General features: G+C 37.4%; 1 protein-coding gene across 9 annotated transcripts in view; it reads left to right on the top strand.

The window, feature by feature from the left end:
* The window catches only part of pam (peptidylglycine alpha-amidating monooxygenase), a 213,217-nt gene that overhangs the window by 137,436 nt on the left and 55,744 nt on the right, over positions 1 to 20,037 (top strand). For all 9 annotated transcript variants that reach the window (XM_016994838.2, XM_008113972.3, XM_008113969.3 and 6 more), the window contains exons 6-9: positions 6,150 to 6,235; positions 6,899 to 6,982; positions 14,576 to 14,624; positions 19,164 to 19,231. In XM_016994838.2, coding sequence (XP_016850327.1) covers positions 6,150 to 6,235; positions 6,899 to 6,982; positions 14,576 to 14,624; positions 19,164 to 19,231 — 287 coding nt within the window. The remainder of the gene's footprint in view (positions 1 to 6,149; positions 6,236 to 6,898; positions 6,983 to 14,575; positions 14,625 to 19,163; positions 19,232 to 20,037) is intronic.

Below are 20,037 nucleotides of genomic sequence, written 5' to 3'. Positions count from 1 at the left end.
GAAAACAAAAAGGCCACAGTTTCATTTTTGTACATGTGTAGTATTGAGCTGCCAGCTTGGGAGTACTAGTCCCATACATGCCAGCTGAGGGATAACCATGGAGTGAGAATGAGGCAGATCCAGCAGCAGCCCTCGAGATGAGCTTAACTCTGATTGCTTGTGCTTCAAGAGCATTTAAGCGAGAATGAAAGGCATCTAGAGAACGATGGTGAAATGCACCCTCTTCCCCCCCAAAAATCAATACTTGGTACCAAATCACACTGCTAAAACTTTGATAGCTAGTGGACACATTAAACAAACTATAAAAAGAATCCCATCAGAAGTTAAATGGCTGAAAGAGGGGAGGGCATTATATAAGCCTAAATGCAAAGCAAACACTGGCACACATAATTGTAATCTTCTGAGATGGACTGGAATGAAAGGTGGAGACTTAGCAAGACCTCCTCCTCATACATCAGCTAGTCCAGATTAGGTGATGCTTGCAGAGACGTATGAAATATGCATTAGATTCTGGAAAGAAGTCAATACACAGAGAGGAAAATGGCGATTTCCTCCTTTGACACCCCAAAAAGAAACCATGCAAGTATAGTTGGAATCCAGGATATGTAGGGGGTTTACCCCCTATTAGAGATAGTTAGCTAGGTCCTCATCCTTTCAGCATTTTTACCTCATCCTTTCAGCAAGGTCCACAAATTTTGTCCAGGTCTTAGTAACAGACTCTTATTTGCCATTACTCCATTCCTTTCTCCAATCCCTATTATTATTTTAACAAAACAAGTGAATTTTGCTTTGTATGGGGGCCATTCACTTGCTGACAAAATGACCTTTCCCAAGTGAGGCCTTCTCCCATGTTGCCATCCAGTATGGCTGGGAAGTTGTGTGGCCTGAGAAAACGATCTACAGAAAGAATCTGCGAACCTCACCTCCTTCAAGGTGAACTAAACCACCTAAACTGGGCTCTACAGGCCAATGGATACTCCACCACAGACATCAGAAGAGCTGCAAGGCCAAGAACAAGCCATGAGAGTCAAGACAAAGATCCACCCAGAGGAAAGGTGTTCTTACCATACATCAAGGGAACCACTGACCGCATAGGCAAACTGATGAATAAGCACAACCTACAAACTATCTACAGACCCACAAAGAAAATCCAACAAATGCTACGGTCAGCGAAGGACAAGAGGGATCCTCTCTCCTCTGCAGGAGTCTACCGGATACCATGCAGCTGTGGACAAGTTTACATAGGGACCACCAAACGCAGCGCCCAAACAAGAGTCAAAGAACATGAAAGGCACTGCAGACTAATTCAACCAGAGAAATCAGCCATAGCAGAGCATTTGATGAACCAGCCTGGACACAGAATATTATTTGAGAACACAAAAATGCTGGACCATTCCAACAACTATCATGTCAGACTACACAGAGAAGCCATTGAAATCCACAAGCATGTGGACAATTTCAACAGAAAGGAAGAAACCATGAAAATGAACAAAATCTGGCTACCAGTATTACAAAACTCCAAAATCAAAACAGTAGATGGGAACCAAAACTCTGAGGGCTTGACTGACAAAGGATGCCCCCAGGCAAGAGACAAAAACATCTCCAATGCTAATTAGGGTGATTAACTGAAACATTAATGCTGGCTCCCAGTGACAAAGGACTCTTGCCACACCCCGGACTCTACACAGATATATATATTCTTTCCTTCCCTTAATTAGTTTATCCATACCTCACAACCTGTGAGGATGCCTGCCATAGATGTGGGTGAAACGTCAGGAGAGAATGCTTCTGGAATATGGCCACACAGCCCGAAAGACATACAACAACCCTGTGATCCCGGCCATGAAAGCCTTCGACAACACATCGATCTACAGAAAGATCATTAAGCTAAAGCAGGCTCATATAAGAGGATAAAGCCCCTCATATCCATCAGATATGTTGGGCCCAAGCCATATAGGGCTTTATAGGTATAGTCAGCATTTAAAATTGTAGGTGAAAATGGACTGTCAGCTAGTGAAGCAGTTGCAAACAAGGAAATTGTATGCTTTCTGTAGCCAGTTAGCTTTGACCCAGTTAACAATGAAAACATCTGTTCTAAATGAAATAAGCAACTCACCAATGTTAAGTAGTGAAGCTTTTTCCAAATATTGCCAAAGTGCTGAGATTAATGTTTCCATAACTTGATTCCATAACTTTCTGAAAATATTTGGATAAAGCACTAGTGCTTCATGCCCCATAACCCAGAAACTATGGGATGAATACTTCTGTGGTCTACTTATCCATTGTGGTTTGTTCAATCAAAAACAACTAGACACATGTATGGGTTCTGAGTTAATGTAATTCCAGTAATGAACCCTTATTCTGATAATGTCTTGAAATAGGAGCTGTGCTTTGTCTCCTTGCTTTGCATGTTGTGGTCTGCTCTTTTCTGTTAATTTGAAATCCAAAATCTGCTTAAAACAATAAATTCCCAAGGAAAATTTCATATAGCCACTCTTTAGATGTCCAAAATAACCATCTTTACTTAACTAGATGTGATATAATGGCTGTCTTGGAGATTTAAAATGAGTACTGAGTGATTGTGCCTGATCGGTATTGTCACAATAAATGTGTGCTTTGCATACTTATTTGTTCATGTTTACCATTTAACGTGAACAGGATCTTGTATTTGTAAGGGTTTTTCTTAGTAGGACAAAGTTTTAAGACAAAGACAGCCTATTATTCAAGGAAGACTCATTCATCAAGAAACATATCGATCAGAACTACGGATATTTTTCATTGAGTTTTTGGTACTCTGTCATTAGAACAGTACAGAATCACATGCTACAGTGTACATGCCAGATTTTAGATAACCCTTTAAAATTAAGCATCCAAGTACATTGTGATAGTAAATCAATGTCTAATCTAGTCTTCAGTTGCATGCTGTCAGACTCACTCATCTGTTGTCCAGATTTTGTTTTTAGGTCATTTTATTTGTGATTTATTCATTAAAATTGTAATCTAACCTTCCATCTGTTTGACATAATAAGGTCTACAAACTGGGTACTAGTAGGCCTTTTTCTGAAAGGTAGACACTTACGTGTATTTCACTAAAAATTAGAAAGAACAGCACCAAATAGAAAACAATGGACAAAGATTTACTTACATTATACACATGCTACATGGAGGAAAAAATGGAAATAATTACTAAAAATTAATATGGCATATATCACAGTAGTGAAGAACATAAAGAAAAGACAATCTATGTATTGTGTTGTCGAAGGCTTTCATGGACGGGATCACAGGGTTGTTGTATGTCTTTCGGGCTGTGTGGCCATGTTCCAGAAGTATTCTCTCCTGACGTTTCACCCACATCTATGGCAGGCATCCTCAGAGGAATCTATGTATTTATTCATCCTGCTCTCCATGACTCTTAATAAGCAAATATCACAGCCATGCTAGGCTTACTTGAAGGTCTTCCATTCCATCCATGTCCCATGTCCCATCAGCTTTCCAAACAGAGGGATGTCATACATTAAGAAAGAAAAGTGAACACTTATCTCCAGTCTTGCATAAAGAGAAAACATAAAGCAGAACCACACCTGCTGCTGTCAGTGGATGAATAGGACTCTTTGGGAGAAAATAGTCTTTTAAATGGTAAGGTGCCAAGTTATCTGTATCAGTAAATGTGGCCAGCAGCCCTCTGAATTGTGCTAGGGAAACACAAAGCTAGTGAAAGCTGAACTGGGGTGGATAGAATAATATGCTTTAAAAAGCTGTTTCTGGTCAAAGCAGTTTTCACTGTAGTTTGAAGTGTCTGGATATGAGTAGACACTAGGTCTGTGTGATCGTTGAAATTTCTTTTAATACACATTACTAAATTGGGAGGGGGATGAATAGTTTTTAAAATGTATTTTGAAAATATTTTAAGGGATTTGTATCATAACTATAATGAAGTAATGACATTTTTGTTACTTTTTCGTTAAGCAATTGCACAAGTCGGGAAGCTGATACTATCAGCTCCTTTTGCTCCTAATTTTTGGAGCTATTGGGTTGAAACTTGCTACCATTGTAGAACACATTTACCACTGTTACACCCCCTCCCCAAGTTTCAGAACGTTTCACTCATCCATTGATTTTATGGGATTTTTGCAAACAACGTTTAAAAAAAAACCACAAGAGCGAACTTCTTGAATTTCTCTACAATTACACAACATAACCAGGGCATCATTTTCCCCAAGTTTCAGAAAGATTTGTACATCTACTGGATAAGTCAACCCAGTTTTTTGGGGGGTGGGTTTTAATTAACATTTCTAGATTTCATAAGTATATAGGGTATATGCCACTTGCAATGGCGATACTATATTAGAAATTCCCTTCAAGTATGTGTAGTTCCATTTTCCTCTCCTCCTACTCCCTCAAAGAATTTCAGTCTGTGAAGGTGTGCATTTTTGAAAACAAAAAGCATTCTACATTATCTTTTTTTACTGGCAGGCTTTGTATAAGAAAAATAAACCTACAAAAATTCTTCATGGTTTGACATATTGGTTCTTCCTGTGTTGGTACTTATATTAAACCGATATAGGGTGGCTGGTTAACAAATAAAAGATTTACAACATTAAAATATTTTGCTCTCTGGAAGAGACGTTAGTACTGGGTTCTCATATAAAAGTATACTTCTAAAAAGCATTAGAATAAAAACATTGAAAGCAGCTCTTTTACCCTTGAGTAAAAAAGTAATTTTGGTTTCTAAAGAGACAAAAAGAAATCTATTTTCCATACTGACAACCCAAGGGGAGAACTAACCTTTTTCTAGTGAAATGAAGCAATGTTCAGCCTAATTAACTTTCTGATACTATCAACTAATTTCATCAGGTGTCAAAAATAGACATTCCAGTTAGACTTGGAATGTCACAGTATGTATCAAAAAGACAAGCTGTCATATAGAAAGAAATATATTTTACCCTTAAAACAAAAACTGCAAGGACTCCTTTTATTTACCATTCTTTTGATTTTGACTGTTTAAATTTCGAAATCCTTTACTGTGTGAACATCACTGTCATTCACAAAGTGCAAAATTCCAGGGAGAGGTAAGAAGTCTTAAAGAGGTATTTCCCAGTTGGGAGTAAAATAAGGCTTTATTTTACTATTAAGATTACATGAAAATCCATATACAGTAGAATCTCACTTATCCAAGCCTCGCTTATCCAAGCCTCTGGATTATCCAAGCCATTTTTGTAGTCAATGTTTTCAATATATCATGATACTTTGGTGCTAAATTCGTAAATACAGTAATTACAACGTAACATTACTGCATATTGAACTACATTTTCTGTGTAATTTGTTGTATAACATGACGTTTTGGTGCTTAATTTGTAAAATCATAACCTAATTTGATGTTTAATAGGCTTTTCCTTAATTCCTCCTTATTATCCAAGATATTCGCTTATCCAAGCTTCTGCTGGCCCATTTAGCTTGGATAAGTGAGACTCTACTGTATATTACTTGCAATTTCAAATATGTGATTATTTGGGGGCAATTCTTCTATATGTGGTGTTTCTTTATTAGTAATTTCAATTTTTGATCCCAATTTTTCCAGTGTATATATTGAAAAAAATCTGGTGAATTTCAGTTCTCAAATGCTGTTTGATTAGTTTATTGGATTGGGAAGCATTCTCTCTAATATGACAATTTAGATGGAGTGAATGTCTGCCTCAGTTGCTTATATGGAGTTGTATTTGAGATTCATGGATACTTTCTCATGAGCCAGTTCAGGGTAGTCATTTGGCAATGAGAATGGAGAGACCCAGATCCAAGTCCATAATCTGCCATAAACTCAGTGATGATCTTGGATGTGACCTGATATCTCAGAAGGTGGTTGTAAAAATAAAATGGGACTGTGCACAGTGTCTTAAGCCTCTTTGGATATAAATGTGCTAAGAAAATATTGCCTGATAGATGGCAGCTTGAAAAAATAGAAAAGCCTAAGAATTAAGAAACTTTGTGCAGTTGTAAAAATAACTCTTAGAGGTTTTGGGTATGTCGTGATTATCAGTAATGTCCTGTTTGTAAAGAAACACGAATATTAATATTGATTCACTGCTCAGTTGTTTAATTGTACTAATATGAGGCAAATAATACAAAAGAGATAATTACTGTATATGTTTCAGGGACTGTAATGGAGGAACATGCATGGACGCATCCAATATTTTGTATGCTTGGGCAAGGAATGCACCACCTACAAAATTACCAAAAGGTATAGGATCTTTCTTGATATGACATCTATTTGTATTTGCACATGTGTGTGTAAAGTTTTAATTATAATACTGCTTCATTGTAAAGATACATATTTTTCTTAAACAGTTTTCTCTTGTAAATACTGTTCCTGAAGGGAATAGATGCTTTCATAGAACTACATTGCTAATCTGAGCAAATTTCTGGCCCACCCTGAAATGTATGTTGTTTGCAAGCTCAGAAGTTTTAGTTTTGCTTTCTTCTTTTAGTATGGGTCAGAATGTATTTTCATTCCACAGTGAGCGTTTTTGCTGTCTTTACTGCAGAAAGAGATAAGTTTTATGGCTTATGAGTGATGGATTGCTAGTGAGTTTTATTTGGTTTGTAGCAGAACACTGTCAAAATGATTCTTTTATCTTGTATAACACCAAGTATGCACATTCCCAATGAACTAAGCCATCGATGAAAAACAAGCAAACAAGAACTTAGGAACAAAATCACTCAGTGGACATAGAACTGAGATATTTTCTGTCTCTGCTTCTGTTTGATTATTCAAATGGCTCACTCTGATTTTAAGAATGGACATTTAGGACTTCAGTTGAGATCCTTGCTTTGGGAACTTACTCTAATTACTAAACAATTGTTCATAATTTCTTGAATTCTAACCCTTCTTTTTAATGTCAAGGTGTTGGCTTCCAAGTTGGAGGAGAAAAGGGCAGCAAATATTTTGTGCTCCAAGTTCATTATGGGGATATTAGTGCATTCAAAGGTATGTGTGCCCTTCAATTATTGCTATAAAATGTTATAAATAATTTAGAATGTACAAACTAAATGAGTAACTATGGTGGTGTAAATCGCAACAGTCATAGCAATTTAAAATCAAAATTACAGTACTTTGATAACACACTGGATCCTTGTAAAATTGATGGGGTTTCTAGGTTCTGCCACTACTAATCATATGATCAAGAATGTTACAGGGTCTATCTCTTTTTCAACTAATTTCTGCCATCGCCTCCTCTGCCCCTAAATTATCAATGCAGAAAATTGTGTGCTAATTTCTCGACGTTGTTTGCAGAACATTCTTGGCTGGTAATATAAAACTTTCCATAATTTTACCCACACCTAAAAACAAATAATTTCATTTTTTTTCTTTGCTGAACATGAAAAAAAATTCAAATCTATTTTCATTGTTTCTTTACATTGCATGACTTTTCTCAGAAAAAAGTCGTTTGCCTAAAATCACATTTTGTGTGCAATCATTTCTGTGGTTGGCCAGTGTATTAATGGATTGTCTCAATTTACTTAGGATAGTCTTTCTCATTTATATCAAGAAAAATGGCAAATAATTTTATGTTTCTGCTTTAAAGCAATCCACAGGGGTTTTGGAAAGGAGGAGAAATATAACTGCAGTATTTCCTGGTGTTCCTCAGTGTTAACAGTGAACATACATGTGGGTATCAAGATCCTGGGGGCAATAAAGTTCCTGTTCCTGAAACTCCTGCCTGCTTTGTCCCATCTTCCTAGGTTTGGGGAGAGGAAGGAATAATCTCCTGGAAGCCTTAGTGGGACCGAAATGGTTCTGTTTCATTTTAGGTGCAAATATGTTCATTTCCCAAAAGTTTGAATCTTCATGGATGTCTTGTACAGCTTATACAGGTTGTTTTTTAAGAAGACATTAAACATTCACCCGGTCTTCTAGATTCATAATAATTACTTTTAAATTGTGTAGCATTATACAAGGAAAACAAGGACTGATATTAAAATTGATATTAAGCTATTTTTCTGATTGTGCTATCACATGTCATGCATTTGTTGCTTGGTGTTATAAAACATTTTGAGTGCTTGTTAAAATAAACCACACAGCTGGCAGAGCATTGCATTGGGACTTCTTTTAATTATAATGATATATTATGTAATTACATTTTTAAAAAATTTCTAGAAACTGTTTGGTTTTTTTAGATTTAGGAACCCAAAGAGCATGTGTGGATGACAGTGGCAATCCACCAAGTAGTCTTGTCCAGTGTTTCCTCTGTCGCAGTGAATTCAAATTGTTCAGAAACAGTGCTTGTTCCTTTGTAACACCCTCCCACCCCCCTTAAGGACTGTGTTTGCACTGGCAAGTTTTCAGCATTATCTTGAACATTTTGTCTCTTGACGCATTGTTCTTTGTGGCATGCTCTGTAAGTTTTGCACATTACATCCCTTTTACAGTACATATAATGTCTTTCTTCCATAATAATCTGGCTATTTTTGTTCTAGTTGGGGTGTTTATGCATTTCTTTGTTCTTTAGTTCCCATGCATTCATTTGCTGGAGCAAAACATTTATGCTGTAGCAAGTAATCAAAAAGAAATAGTAAGACAGACAAGTCTTTCTTCGCATAGAGCTATGTAGCTCTCAGTGGGGAAAGCTCTCTTATTCCATTCTGATTCAGAACATCACAGATATCAGAATGAGTGGTTTAAGTAGAGTATTACTATATACTCTCTCCCATTTTATATTGGACCATACTTTATGAAGACTGCAAACTAAATTTCAGAGATGTACTATAGTTTTGTGTCTATTACAGCTAGCTTTCATAAGTCCCAAGGCATGGCTCCTTTTGTCTTGATTTCAGGGAAAGGGAAGGAAGCTCAGGGAAGAGCACTAACTTGAGTGGAAACAAAACACATACACACATGCACACATATTTTAATGTGTGCTACTGCAGGCTGCTTCAGAGCAGCTGCTATAATAGTCTCCAGGGCGTCTTCCTAGTCGCTCCTTCCTTTTGTTCTCTTCTCTCCAAAGTTTTTCAAACCTCAGTTGACAACAGGCAGTAAAAAGGAGCAGTGACCAGAGGGAAATGCTGCTTTAGTATTTGCTGCCTCAGGAGTCTTTGATTATGGCAGTATAGCAATGTTGCTTTATGACTATTTCTGTGTTATCATTGATGTTCCAGGCCATCTTCATCACTCTGTCCTTTATTATTGAAACTGCAGTTCAGTGTCTGTTCTTTGTCTGAAGAATATGTGAACTGGAGCATTGTTAGGAAAAAGATGGTACCAATGTCTTTCTTCCTCAGCTCTGCTTAGTCACTTCATTCCTCTCTGTTTTCATTCTTGATTTCACTCCTTCTCACTCTTGATTGTTGTTGTCTTCTCTTTCTCTCCCCCCCCCCACCCCCCCCCCCCAACAAATCCTGGCTAAACATATTTCTCCCTCTCTCTGTTTCTGCTCTCCCTCCACAACACCTGTCGACACTTATCTCCTCTATAATTTCCTAGGCCCTCTATTTGTTGTCCTCTTTCTCCCCTCCCTACTAAATATATTTCATATTCGTAATCTCCTTCCCATTCCCACATCGCCTAACATCACCTTCTTCTTCTTGCCTATTCACTCACCACCTTACTGTTTTTCTCCTTTTGCTCTCCAGCTCTTCAGGCTATATTTGTCATCTCCTTCCTTTTTCTCTCCCCTTTCTTTTTTTGTCCTTTCTTCTCCTAGCTATATTCATCATTGTCCTTCTCATTTCTTTCCTTCACATCTCCATCTCTTTCACCCCAAATGAAACCAAGACTCAGATGTGCTCTATTCTGAGCAATTTCTGCTTATAGGCTTCATTTAACTAAGTAGGGCATACTTCTCAGTAAATATGCATAGATTTCCCTGTTGGTCGCTATTGCCCTGTTGGTCAGTTGTTATCATCATCATCATTATCACTTTCTTGAAATATCTGGTGACCATTGGAAGCATTATTATGATTGTTTAGTAGGGAAGAAACATACCATACCTGTAAAAAAGAAAGAAAATACAATATGGCCAGTGTGAGGCACTAGTCATTGGGGGAAAATATCAAAGCAGGTTTGGATGGTATTTTGTGAGAGAAAAATGTATTTGAAAATAAAGGTTATTGGTAATGGTACAAATATCCCTTTCAATATTAAGCCTCATAAGCATCTGGCAATGTGAAATAGCAATGTCTCACTTCTAGTTCTTTTTCCTTTATATAGTTGGAAATGTAATATTTACACATCAGGATTTTAGTGCTTAAGCTGAGCTGTGAGATGTTAAAGCCATACAATTCCATGATGCATAACATGCTGTTTTTGTATCCAGGGATTATTCTTAATAACATAACTTAAATGTGTTCCAATTGTACTTTGCTTACTCTTAAAAAACAAGTTACTTTTTGTTTAAGTGTGTTCTATTGTGTAAGTATAAATTTTGGATGTGTAAGAGTATAAAAAATGTGATTTAAAAAACTTTTCATTTGAATTTTTTTTCTTATTTTTTCAAAGACACTTTAAGCATCATATCTCCAGGTTATTCTTACACATAAAGTTATATATAATGTACTAGGATGTGACATTTCACATTAAAGCATTTAAGTAGAATGAAGTTTAGTTTTTACAGTTGTAAAATATACTTTTAGCACTTTCTCTTTTCTGTAGTTATTTTAACATTCTGCTTGATAAAGGGCATATTCATACTAACTTTAATGTGTAATATTTCACAAATGAGTAAAGGCTGGGAATTTTGTTCCTGTTGCTTCCATTTTGAAAGCAGCAATTCAAGTACAATAACCCTGATCTGTGGGTATTTCAACTTTGTAAACCTTTAATGTATCTTCTGAGTGGCAGTTACCATTTATTTTTCTCAGTGATCAAAGAATTAGGAACTGATATGCATATCACAATGGATTTTGTTATATATACTTCTGCAATCCAGAAGTGCTATTAAGCCACACTAGTAAGCACAGCTTCTTGTTTGATCTCTGCTGGAAACTCTGCATAGAAAATCAGCTTTGAAAGGAACCAGCTTCTGAGGGGGGATGAATGCATTTTCCTCTCTTTGCCACAGGGCAAATGGAAGCTAATAATTTATTTGTCCTGGAGCAATGTGTACTTGCTCTCTCGCTGAAATGCAAAATCAAAGGAATTATCCTAGACTGAATTGCAAATAGGGAAGATGGTTTTAAGGTTGTGGGTAAGAACTATATTGTGTTCCAACAATCTGCTCAGCTGATGTAGCACTTGCCAAAAAAAGCAAATGTTGTGATCCCCATTTTCTGTCTTATCAAACCTGCTGAGTGTAGAGTTCATTAGACATGACCATTTTCGGAAAAGGGATGTAAAAGGATAGAAAGTAGGTTCTTATGAAAAGAAATTCTGCCAATATGAAAGGGAAGCTCCTGTTTGTACTTCATAAATATTTAACAAAGAGACTAATATGTTTTTCTCAAGAACAAAATAGCATGCCAGTTGATCTTTTATGCAGAACCGAAGGCTAGCTCAGATTTTACTTTTGCTTTAGCACAGTGAGCAATTTTCCTGAAATACACCGTGATACGAAATTTGAAGGAAGCATAGTAATTTTCCTTGGGTTTTTCCTAGTAACATCTAGCTTATTCACAATATGCTTTCTGTTCACTTCAGATGCAAAGGTGGCTGTACTGTTTGGTTGACCTAACTGTAGGAGTTCTGCAGTCTAATGACTGTGGATATAGTAAGGACTTCTTGACATGCATTTTACTGGAAATGAGTCTTTGGGGAAAATGGGTTTGCCCTGCAGAATGCTTAACTACAAAAATGTTGTATTCTACATCTATATAGAAACAGGAAATAAGCTGGACAGAATTTATTAAAGCAAACATATTCTGTATTTAGTTTTGCCATATCTATGAATTATCAATAATATGGCTATGTAGGGACATAGTTTTACATGTAAACACAAACAAACCAGCTCTTATTTCATACCAAATATAATGATTTTTCTGTCCCCTTTTGTAGTTAAGCCCTTTCTTAAAATTTCCTATTCTGGTTTTCTTTTTCTGTATATCATAATATATTAAATCACATGACACGATCAAAATGATGTCACAAGTGAATGAATTAAAGAAAACGAATTGAAACACGAGCTCCTATGCTAAAGGCAAGGCAAAATTTGGAAAGGTGGAGTGCAGAATTGTTCTCTGCTCTAAAGCTTCTCTTCTATGTGACATTTGCTGCTCCTTAAGTACTACCAGTCATCACTGAGTGGATTTGGAAGAAATCTGTCCAACTTCAAGCTCAGCTAGAAAGCAAGTTGCCTTGGGAAAATTAGAAACAATCAGTGTGAGATCTCTGCCTGTCTGTAAAATGAAAGTAATTACTTCACAGAATTGTTTAAGAATGAATAACAGAGATTACAAAATAATATAAATTATCTAAAGAAAGTCCTGCTTTTTCCACATATCTTTGTATTGAATAACCCCCCCCCCCGCCCACACACACACACACACACACACTTTTATCTCTTTTCCTACCTCATTTCTGTCCCTATATTTTCTTGTGATTATCTAAATGTATCAAAGCTAACAGAATATTAAAAAGTCATTGGAAAGGTTTATAATGCTGTAGAAATAAAGTGGTAGTTCAGGACTGATTAAACAGAACAAAAGCTGCTTTTTCAAAAATGTATAGCTGTCTGAACAAGTACATATAAACAAATTCATGTTATGTTAGAATCTATCATGATCTAATGGATTAACTCCCAATAATCTCTATACCTCTTGTGGAGATAGCCATGAACAGAGTAGTGAGTAGATGATGGTATGAATGCGAGTTGATTCCCATAGGGAGTGCATGGCAACTTATCAAATGTCCATGTAACTATAGGCATACAAAATTATATTTGATGTGCACTCAACCAACCATGGTGTCCATATTCTGTAGGCCACATATTTTGCTGGACTAATGTGAGGAAATTGGTTCCCTGGCAAATGAATGAAAAGTGGATAGTGAACTCAGTGAACAATAGATGGTTATTTTACCATTAATTTAGCAATAGACAATCAAACCATTCCTAATAACCCTGAAAGAACAAAAGAAAACAGAGACAAGGAGTTCTTGTTCAATAAGTAAAACCAGGGGAAGTCATAGGGAGGAGGGAGCAAGCTTGTTTTCTGCTGCCCTGCAGACTAGGACGCGGAACAATGGCTTCAACTACAGGAAAGGAGATTCCACCTGAACATCAGGAAGAACTTCCTCACTGTGAGGGCTGTTCGGCAGTGGAACTCTCTCCCCTAGACTGTGGTGGAGGCTCCTTCTTTGGAAGCTTTTAAACAGGCTGGATGGCCATCTGTCGGGGGTGCTTTGAATATGATTTCCTGCTTCTTGGCAGGGGGTTGGACTGGATGGCCCATGAGGTCTCTTCCAACTCTACTATTCTATGATTCTAGGGGAGAACACTGGAACTGGTGAGGTGGCTTTTGGAAGGTGTATATACATATATAAGGACAAAGATAATTAAGGAAAATCATCATACTATTTATGTTGGCAATACTAGAGATTAATTTTTGGATGTTGCACTGAGTTAAAATGAACTGGAGCCAAAATATGTAATTTTTGTAGTTGCTTTATAGAACACAACCCTCTGTAATAGAGAGTATCTCTTCAGATAAAAAAAAATCTGTATGAAGGTTACTATAAATGACTTAAATGACATTTTCTACTGAACAAAAGCAAGATAGCTGTATTGGACCAATAGTAACAAGAATCATCACTTCTCCTGACAAAAAATGTCTTCCAAAATCCAGACATGTGCAATACTTTATTAGGACTAATAGCAATATGAACTTGTACAGTTTCTTCAGAATTCCTCAAGAAGCTACATTGTACCTTAATAGAAAATACAGTATAGGCCTATCTAGCTTTCCACTAAATGAACTCTGTAATTGTTAGGCCTATTAAACCCCTTTACTAGTGGACTTATTAAGTCAGGGAAATGTAACTTTTGGCTTTGAAGATGTTTTTGGACTGTATATTCCATCATCCGTCAACGTTGGCTATATTGGCTAGGGCAGGTAATAATCTAACTTCAACACCTGTTGGGCTACATGCTCCCCTCCCCTCCATTCTCGAAAGAGTACAGGATACAGAAAGAAGTAGTTCAGTATTTGTTGTAAGTGTATTTTGAGTGTCTTAAGCAGTATTCATTTTATGGCTTCATTTTTTGTTCTATAAAGAGCAAAGAAGAAATACTTCCTAAAATATTTTAATTTGCCTGCCTGTTCAAAATTTGACATTACTATTTTTTCCTTTCCCCCTGAAAAAAGTCTGCTGTTTTGTTTTTAATATATAATCAGCAACTCCCAAGCTTCTGAGTGCACTATATTAAGCAAATTGTTCATATTATTGCTTCACTGAAAGAGATTCTGATGCAAATGTAGCATCTTTATCATTCGTGCTGCAGCGTGACTTTATAATATGCATAGAAAAACTCATTTGTGTTTGACACACAGATTGTCTAATAAGACATTTATGCAGAAACTACTTAATTATTACTTTCAAACAGGAAAAAGCCAACAATTATATTTAACTACATTTTAATCTTCTTTGCAGATAAACACAAAGACTGTTCTGGTGTAACTTTACATCTGACTAATCAAAAGTAAGTTAATTTCCAACATCTTTCTTGTAAATTGTTCTATATATTTTTTCTTGATCTCCTTTTAGAGATATTAATGTGAGATTTTTTTTACAGATTTTCAGATGGAAAAACAGCATCCTATTGTGGGATTTGATAGGATATTGTATGTTCATTAGTCTTTTTAACTGAGTTGAGTTCAAATTGACATTTTAAATGGATCTTTTTAAGTTGAGAGAGAGATTTGTCTTAGTCCCACGGGTGTCACAAGCCCACATGGTGAGAACAAGGGTGAGAGCCTTCTCTGTGGCTGTTCCTAGCCTTTGGGATTCCTTCTCACCGGCGTCTCAGTTGGCCCCCTCCCTGCTCTCATTTTGCTGGCAGGCAATGACTTTTTTCTTTGAAAAACACCAGTTTTAATTAGTTATGGTAGAAGAGTCTTTTATCTTTACTGTGCTTTGAACATGTTCTTAACTGTTAAATGTTTTAATTTGATCATTTGTTTATTTTTAAACTTGTCCCATATTTTTTTGGCTACATTTTGTTTCAACTTAAATTGTAAGCTGCCTCAGTTCACAGATGAAAAGAAAGGGGGTTTTGATAGATAGATAGATGGATAGGTGATTGGTTTAAGAAAGACAAGTCAGACAAAGGAGAAAAATGATTAATTGGATTTGTTTTGTCTTGCAAAAAGATATTTAATATTTAACGTATAGGTGATATGAATATTCAGAGGAGAATTCACTTTATCACCTCTTTTTTCAGTTCATTTTTCATTTTAAAATGCACATCCCTACTTTTCCATTTCTCTTACAATTTGACACTGTTGTTATACGGTAGGTATGGTTTTTCAGAGACTAGTTCTTTAATGTTGAGTGCCACCTGCACCCCTTCCTTTTCCCTTTCAGTAACGTTTCATCACACACTAAAGCAGTATATTCATGTTCAAGTGGATTGTATCAGTTGCAGCAGTTTGATATTTCTTTGATTGCCATGGCTCTATCCTTTATGTCCTAGGATTTGTAATTAGGTGAGGTACTTAGAGTGCCCTCTCATGAATTATACCATACTTATTTTTTATCTCCATTGGTGGCGCAATGGGTTAAACCCTTGTGCCAGCTGAACTGCTAAATTGAAGGTTGGTGGTTCAAATTTGCAAGATAGGGTGAGCTCCCGTCTGTTAGCCCGTGTCCTAGTCTGCAGGGCAGCAGAAAACAAGCTTGCTCCCTCCTCCCTATGACTTCCCCTGGTATTTGTACATGGCTATCATGTCTCCTCTCAGCCTTCTCTTCTGCAGGCTAAACATGCCAAGCTCTTTAAGCCGCTCCTCATAGGGCTTGTTCTCCAGACCCTTAATCATTTTAGTCACCCTCCTCTGGACGCTTTCCAGCTTGTCAACATCTCCCTTCAACTGCGGTGCCCAAAATTGGACACAGTATTCCAGGTGTGGTCTGACCAAGGCAGAATAGAGGGGGAGCATGACTTCCCTGGATCTAGACGCTATACCCCTATTGATGCAGGCCAGAATCCCGTTGGCTTTTTTAGCTGCTGCATCACATTGTTGGCTCATGTTTAACTTGTTGTCCACGAGGACTCCAAGGTCTTTTTCGCACACACTGCTGTCAAGCCAGGCGTCCCCCATTCTGTATCTTTGATTTCCATTTTTTCTGCCGAAATTAAGTATCTTGCATTTGTCCCTGTTGAACTTCATTTTGTTAGTTTCGGCCCATCTCTCTAGTCTGTCCAGATCGTTTTGAATTCTGCTCCTGTCTTCTGGAGTGTTGGCTATCCCTCCCAGTTTTGTGTCGTCTGCAAACTTGATGATCGTGCCTTCTAACCCTTCGTCTAAGTCGTTAATAAAGATGTTGAACAGAACTGGGCCCAGGACGGAGCCCTGCGGCACTCCACTTGTCACTTCTTTCCATTATGAAGATGACGCATTGGTGAGCACCCTTTGGGTTCATTCGCTTAGCCAATTGCAGATCCACCTAACCATAGTTTTGTCTAGCCCACATTTTACTAGTTTATTTGCCAGAAGGTCGTGGGGGACTTTGTCGAAGGCCTTACTGAAATCCAGGTAGGCTACATCCACAGCATTCCCGGTATCGACCCAACTTGTAACTCTATCGAAAAAAGAGATCAGATTAGTCTGGCATGACTTGTTTTTGGTAAATCCGTGTTGACTATTAGCAATGACTGCATTTGTTTCTAAGTGTTCGCAGACCACTTCCTTGATGATCTTTTCCAGAATCTTGCCTGGTATCGATGTGAGGCTGACCGGACGGTAATTGTTTGGGTCGTTCTTTTTTCCCTTCTTGAAGATAGGGACCACATTCGCCCTCCTCCAATCTGTTGGGACTTCTCCCGTTCTCCAAGAACTCTCGAAGATAATTGCCAGAAGTTCTGAAATAACTTCCGCTAATTCAATACTCTTGGATGTAGCTGATCTGGCCCTGGGGACTTGAATTCGTTTAGAGAGGCCAGGTGTTCCTGGACAGCTTGTTTCCCTATTTGGGGTTGGATTTCCCCCAATCCTTCGTCCATTCCATGTTGCTGAGGTTGAAGATGGCTTTCTTTTTGTGAGAAGACCGAGGCAAAGAAGACATTGAGCAGTTCTGCCTTTTCCCTGTCCCCTGTCGCCATCACCCCATCTTCTCCTTGCAGAGGCCCTATCACCTCCTTTTTCTTCCTTTTTCTACCAACGTAAGCAAAAAAGCCTTTTTTGTTGTTTTTTATGTCCCTGGCAAGCCTGAGCTCATTTTGTGCTTTAGCCTTGCGAACCTTTTCCCTACAGGTGTTGGCTATACGTTTGAATTCTTCTTTGGTGATTTCTCCCCTTTTCCACTTCTTGTGCATGTCACTTTTGAGCTTTAGCTCAGTTAGAAGTTCTTTGGACATCCATTCTGGCTTCTTTGCACTTGTCTTATTTTTCTTCTTTGTTGGCACTGTTTGCATTTGCGCCTTGAGTATTTCACTTTTGAAAAACTCCCATCCATCCTTAACTCCCTTGTTTTTTAATATTGGCGTCCATGGAATGCCGCTCAGTAATTCCTTCATTTTTTGGAAGTCAGCTCTCTTAAAGTCGAGAATGTGTGTTTGACTTGTCTTAGTTTCAGCATTCCTTTGTATTGCAAACTCCAGGAGCACATGGTCACTTGCCCCTAAGGATCCAACCACTTCAACTGTGTTGATCAGGTCTTCCACATTTGTTAAGATTAGATCAAGAGTTGCTGATCCTCTTGTTGCCTCTTCTACCTTCTGGACCATAAAATTGTCTAGAAGGCAAGTGAGGAATGTGTTGGACTTTGTACTCTTGGCTGAGTTTGTTTTCCAGCAGATATCGGAATAATTGAAATCGCCCATGACTACTATATCTCTTCTTTGTGCCTGTTTGGTCAGCTGTTGACAGAAGGCTTCATCAAGTCCTTCATCCTGACTCGGAGGTCTGTAGTAGACACCCACGACAAGATCTTTTTGAGTCCCGGTTCCCTTGATTCTTATCCAGATGCTTTCAAGCTGGTTTCCCGGATTACAGTCTTGCATTTCTTCTGCAACGTAACTGTTTTTGACATATAAAGCTACTCCCCCTCCTCTCCCTTTTGTTCTATTTCTGTGAAAATAAAGGAATGGATGAAGCAAACAAATAATAGAGCTGCCTTGGAGTTCAAAAATGTAGGCTGCACAAGTTATTAAAACAAAAAAAACAGCTCAGTTTATAATCTTGCTCACAAATTAACCTGCAGGAAATGTGTTCTAGGCCAATATTGTCGATAAAGACAAGCAGTAAGCAATGGTACTATATTATAAACACTCTCAAGTATGAGCATTTCTTAGAAAAGGAGTGGTTAACTTTAGGTCCAGGGAATTTCAGTAAGGTTGTGAAAAATGTATATCATTATTTTCACTAACCTCTAAATTAAATGTAGCATTTTGTTCAACTATGAATGTAGGTAACAAACCACCGTAGCATTTGGCAGTGCTTGTGACTTTGTCAACAGAACAAAATATAGATATTTACATATTTTGGATACGTTGAATGATCGTTTATGCTCGTCACTATTTCAAAAATTGGAGAGGTGTCCCAGGTTTCCCCAGACTGCAAGAATATTTATGGCTCCTCCCACTCTTAAAGCTAGTTCATTTATAGTTATGGTAGGAATTGACTTGTTTTTTCACGTCCAAACCAAGAACTGTACATCAAACGTATAGTGGCTTTTCCAGTCATCTTACTATAGTTGAAATGTGAAAATCCTCACTTATGCACTTTAGAATAGAAGTGTGAGTAACATATGTCTGTTTCCTCTGACTTTTAATAAAGGGGCACTAACTTTGACATTGCAATGACATATACACAAATGGCTCTGTACAATGCAATACTTCTTTGTAGCAGTTCATTAATCTGCATGAAGCAGAAATGTGTATGCCAAACTAAAGGAAGATTTGAATTTGAAAAAGAACTGCACCACTTCAAAATGTTATAGCGATAGTTGTTTTTCTTTTAGAAAGATAATAGATATTTTATGCAATTTATTGATCTGGGTTTATTTATTTTTTTCTTTGAAGGCAGCCTATGATTGCTGGCATGTATCTTATGATGTCCATGGATACTGTCATACCACCAGGAGAAAAAGGTGACTGAAATAGCTGACCTTCCCCTCAATTCATTCTTTATAGCTCTCATATCCTACAGTACAACATAAATTCACAGATGAGTATAAAACAGTCAACACAGACCACAGTGGAAACAACATGACTTAAATATAAATTTCAATAAATACAGTAGTAAAGAGAAAGAGTCCTAAATACGACATCCAACCAGAAAAGGAGACTTGTTATATAATTCAGTATGTACATCTAAAGCAATGTTTTCCAGTGACATGCGTTTCTGTTTTATATATGTCTTTCTCAAGTCCACATGAAAAAACTCCGATGTGTTGGAGGGCAAAAATATGAAGTAGTTAATGCTGGATTGAAATCTAATGTGCAGAAGAATAGCATCCTTTAAAATTAAAACATATCTTTGATAGTTTCCAAATGTTCATCCATTCTGGGAGACTTTATATGATGGCAGTTTATGTTTCATTATTGTGGAGATTTGTGTGTGCATGCATATACTAAAGCTTTTGAGTTTCAAAGCTGTGTAATATGGTTTGAGTCCCACTTGTCTGGAAATTTTAAATATTCCATAAACCATATTTTCCCCATCAGCCACCAACTTCTGCCTTTGAGTAAAGGGAGCTAGTTAATTGTCCATCACCCGCTATTGACAGAACGCAGCTAGGCAATCCCATTGACCACCATTTGTACCCAGCTCAGAAATATGAGTGACTAGCCCCCCCCCCCCAACATCCATAATTCACTACATAGATATATGCAATATAGATATTACAAAATCCAAAAAGATTCCAAAATCTGAAAAGCTTCTGGTCCCAAGCGT

The sequence above is a fragment of the Anolis carolinensis genome, chromosome 2, assembly GCF_035594765.1.
Source record: "Anolis carolinensis isolate JA03-04 chromosome 2, rAnoCar3.1.pri, whole genome shotgun sequence".
In the NCBI taxonomy this organism is placed as follows: Eukaryota; Metazoa; Chordata; class Lepidosauria; order Squamata; family Dactyloidae; genus Anolis; species Anolis carolinensis.
Note: the sequence above shows the minus strand (reverse complement) of the source record. Positions and strands in the feature narration are given on the sequence as shown.